An 8,699-nucleotide genomic window follows, 5' to 3' on the forward strand; every position below is an offset into this window, starting at 1 on the left:
CCCCCGCCCCGCTCCCTCTAGCATGGTGCGGGGCCGCCGCCGACATGGGCGAGAGGCTGGAGCTCCGGCTGAAGTCGCCCGTGGGCGCTGAGCCGGCCGTCTACCCCTGGCCGCTGCCCGTCTACGTGAGTACCGCTGGCCTGCGCTCCCCTTCCCCCGGGCACGAGGGGATGTTTCCTCCCCCTTTCCCCCAAATCCATTGAGCATCAGACCAGGTCCCCGCCACCCCAAATCCACTGCACATCCGACCTGTTCTGCCTCCCCGATCCCGTGTGGTTTGGGGCTGGGGTCCTGCCCCTCCTGGGGGGGCTTCAACTTCTGTCCCTGAACTCATCTTCTCCCCCCAGCACTTAATGCGAAGTTTTCACGTTCTCCTTGAAGAGCTGCCTAGTTTTTTTTTGGGGGGTGGTAACCAAAAGCCGGCTGGAGACGGATGGGTACTTCTGTAACCGTGCGGGGGGTTCATCCCTTGGCGGCTCATGTCGCCTCTGTCTGCTGGCGGCTGAGGTGGAAGTGTCTTCCCCGGGCTGGGGTTGGGGGAAGGAGGTGAATGAGTGGGGAGAGAAAGCCTCGACCCAAAGGGAGAAACCGCCTCGAAATCGCTACTGCCTGCCGTCGAGACCGTGGTGGAAAGCGAATTTGCACGAACGCTTGTGCGTTTTGTCCGAGGAGAACGTGTTCGGTTGTCAGTTGACCGTGTTGCAACCCTCCCTCTTGAGTTGTCGGGGGCTGCTGCTTTTTTTTGGCAAAGCGACACGGCCTTATTTTCGGCTGAATCGGAGAGGCAGTGATGACCCCTGAAAACCATTCATTTACTTAGGCGGCTAGAAAACAGCACGCCAATCGTTTATCCTGAGCATCAAATGTTTGTTCTCCTTTTTTTATTTGCCAATCCCCAAACTCGGAGAGAAATTTTGTACGGAGAAAATGGGGCAATAGCAAGTAGCAGCCTTTTAAAAACGGTTTTGGATACTGTTGCCTCTCCCTAGCCTTGTGGGGTTTGCCTGTTTGTATCATAACACAGGGAGAACATACTGGGACTTAGTCATGTTGCTCTTTGGCAACCGGGCTATGCTTGTGTGTAGACGATTAGAAATATCTTGCCTGTTGTGGGGGCAGCAGAGGTATATTATCTCCCTCCTGCTGCTGTTGATAGTCCTGTGGTTTCCAAAATAGCCTTCGTATATATGAGTGCTTAGCGTTTTTGATCGTCCTGCTCCAGAGCCGGAGCCCTCCAGCACACACGAGTTAATGCAGCCTTTCCTGTTTGGGCAGCTCTGTCATTGTGCGCGCGCGCGCGCTGTGCTTAAAATTGAGAGAAACTGGACGTTATAATGGTGACCAGCTTAGTTGTCTCCTTGTAGCCCAGTATTTGTTTCTGGAAGAGGATTGCATTAAATGTAGGTTAAGCGTAGTCAGGGAGCACAGATTGGGGTGGATCTATATACACACACAACTTCATGTAAAAAAGCTGCGTTGAATGCTGTTTCAGGTTGGGAGCTGGGGATATAGAAAGAGTTTATCTTGGGGAAACAAGCCATTATTTATAGATTGCATGCCTATATTTGTTAAAGATGTCTGTGGGTGTAAATTTTCTCCGGTTTATCAAAATGCAGTGGGCATCAGTGCGTATCTGCATATGTTGAGAAATGCAGCAGGATCCAAATGTCCTGTCATTAAAGTGACCTCTCTGGGTTGCATGTTTTTTTTTTTTTTTCTCCCCATAATGATACAGAAGTGAATCATTCATCTGAAGCTAATCAAAATTGTCCTGCAGCTCCGTTGAAAAGATCACGCTCCATAGCTTACACACGTACAACTGGCAGCTTTGGCCATTGCAGCAAAGAGCTCTGAAGCTGGAGAATGCAATGTCCAAAGACCAGGATTTCTGTGTCTGGCCTGCTAGCATTGTACTGTATTGAACTGTAGACTCTCTTTCCCTCTTTGGCTCAGGCTCCAGTTGGCAGCAGAGTATATGTACCGTTGTGGTTTTAGAGCTCAGCTCTGTTTGACGTAAGCAGAACATTTCTTAGTTTCACCACTACACTTGCTGCTTGGTTTCTAGGAAGCAAGGTGGCATGACTACAAAAATACCATACCTGCAACTTCTTCTTTTTTTAAGAAGCATGTTGTCTTGCATTTCCCCAGGCTTGCTATTTCCTCTCTGTCTCAGTGTCGTATGATTTCTAAAGAGGGGAGGAAAGATCATTACCTGCTCATAATTTTTCATGAGTGCCATATGAATGTTGGAACAATTCTGTTTCCAGTATCAAAGGTGAACTGTTGTGGCATTGCTGTCTGATGGTACTGGTTGTTACCAAGTCCATAAAGATACCTGTGTGCAAACATTCTGTCACTAAATCCAGATTTCATCACAAGTTAGTAAAGTGTTTCTGTAATGGTGTAAAAGCCTTAGATTAGACACTTTTAGATTTTAAGGGGTGACTGAATTTATGGTGTAATTTTATTTTAAGGACTATTGTTTCTTTTATATTCATTAGGAAAACTGAAATCTCCTCAGACTGCTGAATTTGCATTAATAGCTGACAAACCACTGCTTGTCATGATGTTAAAAGAACCAGGGAGGGTGATGTGAAACCTAGATTTCCTTACCAGACTAATTAAGGTCGTGGGAGGAGAGAGCGTTGGTGTTACAGATATAGCCTCCCACTGGCTTACATACAAAACTGAAAGTATGACTCTTTCCCCCGCCTTCTGCCTTCCTCAAAGGAAAGGCCACAGCGTCTAATGAATGCATGGTGAGCAGTTCTGTCCGTAACACCCTGTGATGAGTAAGTTGAATAGTGCATAGTGAGTAATCTCCCCTCGTGACTCAGAAAATATTTTCTGATGATGTTGATCTCTGGCTTTTTTTATGACTGCCCTGCTTAATCAGAGCCTAAGTGGGTTTACGCTTCTGCATCGCAGCTTAACTCCTTGACTCCCAAATACCTGCACCAAATTGGGCCGACATTAAATTCTCAAGGTTTGATAATGCAGGCCTTGGATTCTGCTTTGCCCCTTGTCTATCATTAAAATAAATGTCTAATTAATATAAATTCTTTAATAAATCTAGGCCCATTCTAAATGATCAGGTAAGCTTTCCTTAATAAATAAATCTACTTGCTCTTTACCATGCCAGTTGTTCAAACTATAGATTTCAGATGTGTTGGGTACTGCATAATTATAGATGGTTACCCCTGCTAATATTTCAGATTATTGGTTTGAAAACGTATCTGCCTACGAACTAGAGATGGATAAAGGTTGGGGTCTGCTTACAATCTCTCAGCTTGCTGAAGTTTAAGTTGGGGGGGGGGGTTGTTCTTACTCCTCCTGGCACCTTGGTCTTTTTGTGTATCTGCCTCTAGTTAATGGGTAACAGGTAAGTCTGAAACTGCCCTCTGCCCCACTGAAGTTGTTGTAAAGAGGAATTAGGGCTAGATCCACAAAAGGACTAAAGTGCCCAGTTTCAGAATTTAGATCTCTCTGGCCTTAGAGCCGTAGGCACCTACGTTTTCAGTGCAGTGCTGAAGTTCCCAGAGGCAGCCTGAATCTTGCCAGTACTGAGCAACAATGCATCACTTGCCACACACTTAAGTGCCATCAAGATGCAAAAGGAGATGGTTTTCTCATCCTGCCTGAGGTGTTCAATCTGCTAGGTATTTTCAGAGCATGTTGACCAGCTAGGCTCTGCACACAACCTGGAAGTGGCTGTGGTTCCCTTCAAATGCAGGAGGAGGTGCGGTGATGGTGCTTCTCCTTATGTGGTAGGGTCTCCTGGTTAGAGCACTCCTCCAGGTCTTACTTGGATTCAGTTCCTGCCTGTGAGTAGGAGGATTCAAACCTCCATTTCTTACTTTCTAGGACAGCGCGTTTATCCCCAGCCTACAGGCTGTCCCCAGTGTAGGGCCACTCCCTTCAATTGAAACTGCTCAAGTTTGCACTTTTACCTCCCACAGGTGTTTGTGGCCATGTAAGGAGTAGACATTACAACATGGTTAATACATGGAACTATCTGTAATTACCTGTAATTATGAGATGCATTTTTCTGTATGTGATTCAGGGAATGGATCTTTCTCATCTCTTGAGAGTTGTATGGGGGCAAGTGAGAGTACCAGTGGGATATAGTACTCAGCCAGTATGACTATTGGTTATTTATATGCTATGGTGGTCCTTAGGACGCCGTAGACCTGGGCTCTACTTTTCAAGACATTGTCCAAACCGACAGAGTTATGCTTCTGATCCTTTCAAATTTTTGTTTTCATGCTCAGAGCTCCACTGTGTAATTACTAAAACTTCAATTGCCCTGATCCCACCCTCAGGATGGAAAAAGTCTTGGGGTGCCTTTGATTCAGCCTTCTATCAAGGTCAAGAATCCTCTAGTATAAACTGGTGAAGCTTTAAACCTCAAAGCTAGCAGCTGCTGTGATCATGATAAATCTGGGCTGAATAATCTGAGAATAATTTGCTGCTTTGTTTTTGCATATTTGCTATCTTTCCAGTGTGCTCAGATGGCAAAAAATATCCCATTGGTCAACTGAATGTTGTCATAGCATTGCTTGTGCAGCTGCTTGAGGGAGGCATATATGTGTCTGTTACTACAGAGTATTGAAATGCAGGCCGAGTGATAGTAGTGACTCTGTTTGCACAGGTGGGTGGGTGCATGGGTTTTTTTTTTGCTTTTCTTTCTAACCAAGTAGGAAGTCTAGGCTGTGACACAAATTATGTCATTTTGCCTCTAATGGAATGTGTTGTGCACTGAAAGTTGAGAGGAAGGCATTGATCATTAAAATTGCAACCCAGAAATGAATGTCATCTTTAGAATGGAAGGTTAACTATGAGATGAATAACAACTCCTTTTTAAAAGCTTTTGCCCACCCTGTGCAATGCAGCTCTACCTGGAACATAGTTTTCATATGAACCATCTTGCTTGATGGTTAGGAAACCTCGCTTGCTGTAGGAGTAGATTCCCAGTTGAGCTGTGTGCAGTTGCTCAGTTTTGGTAATGGGAGTCATGGCAGGAGGGTGGTTGTTTCATGGTGCATATGTCTGACTACTAGAAGCACTCTTTATAGTAATGGTGACCCATGAAGGTGGGAAACATCAGAGCTGAGCTCATATTTGTAATGGTGGAAAAGGTTTAGAAGATCTCTGGTGTAGTAAAGACTTGGAAAGAATTACCAGTCCCATCTCCAGCCCCCTCCCCCCTCCATCCACATCCTTCTAGTGCAGTGATGCTCAACCTTTCCGCCCCCTGGGCTGGATGAGTGGCAAGGGGCCCATCTGCAGGCTGGATCCTTTTCAGGATTGGTCCTTGTGCTGTGCTGCCTTGTCCTGGCCCTGCATAGCTGATATAGCTTGCAAGGCCATGCTGTCTAGCCTGCAGCATTTTCTGTGGGTCTGGAAATTTGGCAGCAGGGGAGTGACAACTAATACTTCCACCACTCCCCACCACCAGTTTTTTTTTTGTACCCAGTGGGTTAGATGACATGGCTCCCTGGGCTGGGGGTTGAACATCCCTGTTTTAGTGACTCAACACTAGGAGTTGAAGAGCATAAATCTGAGTAATACGTGATTTGAAGATTTGTCCAGGCTTTTTAGATAGTAGACATAACAAAAATGAGCTCAAGGAAAAGGCAGAATGAGCATCACAACACAACTTGACATTCTTTCTCTGCTCTGAAACACAAAATGAAACTGCAGTATGTTCACGTTGATGTTTTTCACTGTTGTTGCTGGAGATTGCATCGGTATAACTTCTTACACCCTGTGGAGTATTGCAGAAGACAAATTTGTCTTCTGTGTTTAGGCTTTTGTCAAATATAAACATTTAATTATTACCCATGGTAAATTATTTGGCTTTTAGTGTGACTGGGTTAAGAGTTGTAACCCAATGTAAAATAGCAATCCTACTTAGCAAAAGTAACATGAGCAGATAATGAAGGAGGATCTAGAAGACAGTATCTTTTCAGGCAAATAAAATAATTTATTCCATAATTCAGTGTTTGTCTTTTATATTTGAGTAATCTGAGAGGCAAATAATGTGAAACAGAAGTGGCTGTTAAAGACTCCATGATTGTTTTTAAAGCAGTGGGAGTTAATGCCTTATCCCGGCCAAAATTCCACTCTTGGCAGTTATCTACCCCAAACTTACCTTGCGTTTCAGCTGGACTGAGATTCCTGAACTATTTGTGCAGTCAAAGGTCTCAGAGAGCTGTGCATAATTGGTGCCCCCACCTGCAACTACAACCCATTTCCTTCCTGGCAGTCCAGACGCTTATGGAAAAGGTTATCCTTTCACGTACTAGCCACCTGGATGAGTTGTGTTTCTCTTGGGGGTTCATGCAAGGTGTCTTAGCCTTTGGTGTGCAGGATTTATGGGTAATCTAAAATCATTTTTCTCCCCAGGCATCCATACTTCTGTTCTTTCACTTTTCTTCTTTCTTTTTCTCTGTTCATCACTCCTTTTTCTTGTTGCTTTTTTGAGTTAACCTTTTCACTTAAAAACTCCCTTTCAAGTGTTAATATACTGGATCAGTGGTGTGTTACATAACCCAGTTGTCCATTGTATTAGTGAGTTTTTTTTTTTTATCATCACCTTGGTAGTCTCTATCACTTTAACTGTTGCTTACTGTTAACTTCTTTTAACAAAAGGTGCCAGAGTGAGGAAGGTAGGGGGAGGGAAGAAGTTCAGGCTAGTCTGTGAATATACTGAATCTTAACTAAATGCAAAACAAAAGTAAATAACGTAAAAGAAAGTTTTTAATTGCCACATAACTTTTAATTCTGTAGATACTAGTCTTCAATGAGGAGCTCATTTACAAATTTAGTAGAAACTGATGTATTTGTATCAATGTGTTAATCTAGATGAGGGATACCTAGAACTCTATAATAGTAGCATAGGTTAGAATTAATGAGCAGGCTCTATTTTTAGACTAGGAAGAAGCCGTCTGTTTTACAACAGGAAATATAATTTATAACTTTGCAGATATGATCAGAACTATGAATAACAAAGATCAACGATGCTTCTGCTTTTCAGTCTTAAATTCTTCTTCCTTGGTTTCAAAAGTAAATGAGTACATTCAAGGGAGCGACATGCAAAGATAGTTCTAGTGTCAAATTAGGAATCTGGGGAGCTAATGAAGACAGTTAAACATTAAAAGTCTAGATAATCTGGGAAATAAAGAGAATAATTTAGGAAAGTTTTTAGAATAAGTTTATTTTTTGTTTTGCTTTCCCTTCCCCACCCCCACTTCAAGTTAAATATGACAGTTCGTACAACATGTTAAGGAAGCTTTATGAAAGATTTCCATTATTAGGAGGGATCCTGATTTTCTGTTTAAAAATTACATATTCTCTGATTAAAAACCCCAAGTCTCTGATTAAATTGAAAGGCTACTATATATAGGTATCAGTTGACACAATGTTTTATTGATACATTTACAGTTTTAAAACAATTTGGAAGCTTCAGTCACTATAATAAGATACATTCTAATACCTGTATATTTTGGCATTTGATTTTGGGGTTTTTCATCATGGAAAATCAAAGCTCCTGCTCCCCCCACTCTGTCCAGCTGTGTTTTTTTCTCTGTTAGAAGGGAAAACAGAAGTGGGAAATGGAAAACCTGGGTCCCTGATTATTAATAACCCTCCTGCAGCCTCACTGGCAAGTATACACGACCTAGTGGTACCACCTTGTCATGTAACCCTGTCTAATGCAAGGTGTGGATATACAGTAGCAGTGTGAAATCCTAACCACTCTGAAGTTGATGCGAGTTTGCAGTCGATTTCAACGTTTCTTAGTCTGTTTAGTGGACATTTGATATGCTTGGCCATTGATTTAATTTTGCCTTTAAATTAGAGGTATACCTTCTGATATTGCTTAACTGTCATTATAATTTTTGCCAGCCTTTAGATTGTCTTTGAAATCTTTAGAATTTTCTCATTTGAAATGCTGCATGCCTCCTTTTCAGAGTGCATCATGGGTGTTGCCTGTTTTACTGGTCTGTAATTCAGCAAGTATTACTACAAGCCCCTTGAGCAGCTGGTTGGACTGGATGACCTTCCGAGTTCCCTACCAACTCTATTTTTTTCCATGACTCTGAGTTAAAATGCATTGGGAAAATTTTAAGTTATTCAATCAGCAGCTCAAAACACCATTGGGAAAATTTAATCTTGCTGTTGATTTAAGCTGTAGGACAGTAGCACTTAGCTTTTGGCCATGTGTGCCAGATGACTGGCGCAGGGCTAGTCTGGGCTAGATCAGACCCTGCCCCTGGGGCCCTGGACCACTTTTGCCTGCTGGGATCAGATCCTGGGGGCCCGTGCCACCTCCAAGTTGTCCAGTGCTGTCCTGCACCCCTGATCTAGTAGGTAGGGCCATGGTTTCATGGGGTTCCCCTTGTGTAGGACATTTTCGTTGTGTCCAGAACTATGTAGTAAGTCAGAGGCCTTTCTGGATCTACTTCCCTCTTGGATTGAATAGGAATAAAAACCCTCGTCAGAATTTTAACAGAGCTGCTTAAGATCCCAAACTTGATAACAGAATAAATAGGCAGAAAAATGGCTTGCGAGACACTGATGTGAAAATAATTTCCTCCAGTTGTTGAAAGAAATCTGCACAAGCTAACAAGGTTTAAAATAAATGAAACAGTTTTGTGCCTCCTTAAAAAAAAAAAAAAAAAAAAAAAAAAAAAAAA

At 42.9% G+C, this 8,699-nt stretch overlaps 1 protein-coding gene across 7 annotated transcripts in view; it reads left to right on the forward strand.

The window, feature by feature from the left end:
• Positions 1–6: 6 nt before the first annotated feature.
• DOT1L (DOT1 like histone lysine methyltransferase) overlaps positions 7–8,699 on the forward strand; it is a 107,488-nt gene continuing 98,795 nt past the window's right edge. For all 7 annotated transcript variants that reach the window (XM_019513322.1, XM_019513327.1, XM_019513321.1 and 4 more), the window contains exon 1: positions 7–125. In XM_019513322.1, coding sequence (XP_019368867.1) covers positions 45–125 — 81 coding nt within the window. In that variant the 5' untranslated portion in view covers positions 7–44. The remainder of the gene's footprint in view (positions 126–8,699) is intronic.

Source organism: Gavialis gangeticus, unplaced genomic scaffold, assembly GCF_001723915.1.
Source record: "Gavialis gangeticus isolate Ggan-Ray unplaced genomic scaffold, GavGan_comp1, whole genome shotgun sequence".
Lineage (NCBI taxonomy): Eukaryota > Metazoa > Chordata > Crocodylia > Gavialidae > Gavialis > Gavialis gangeticus.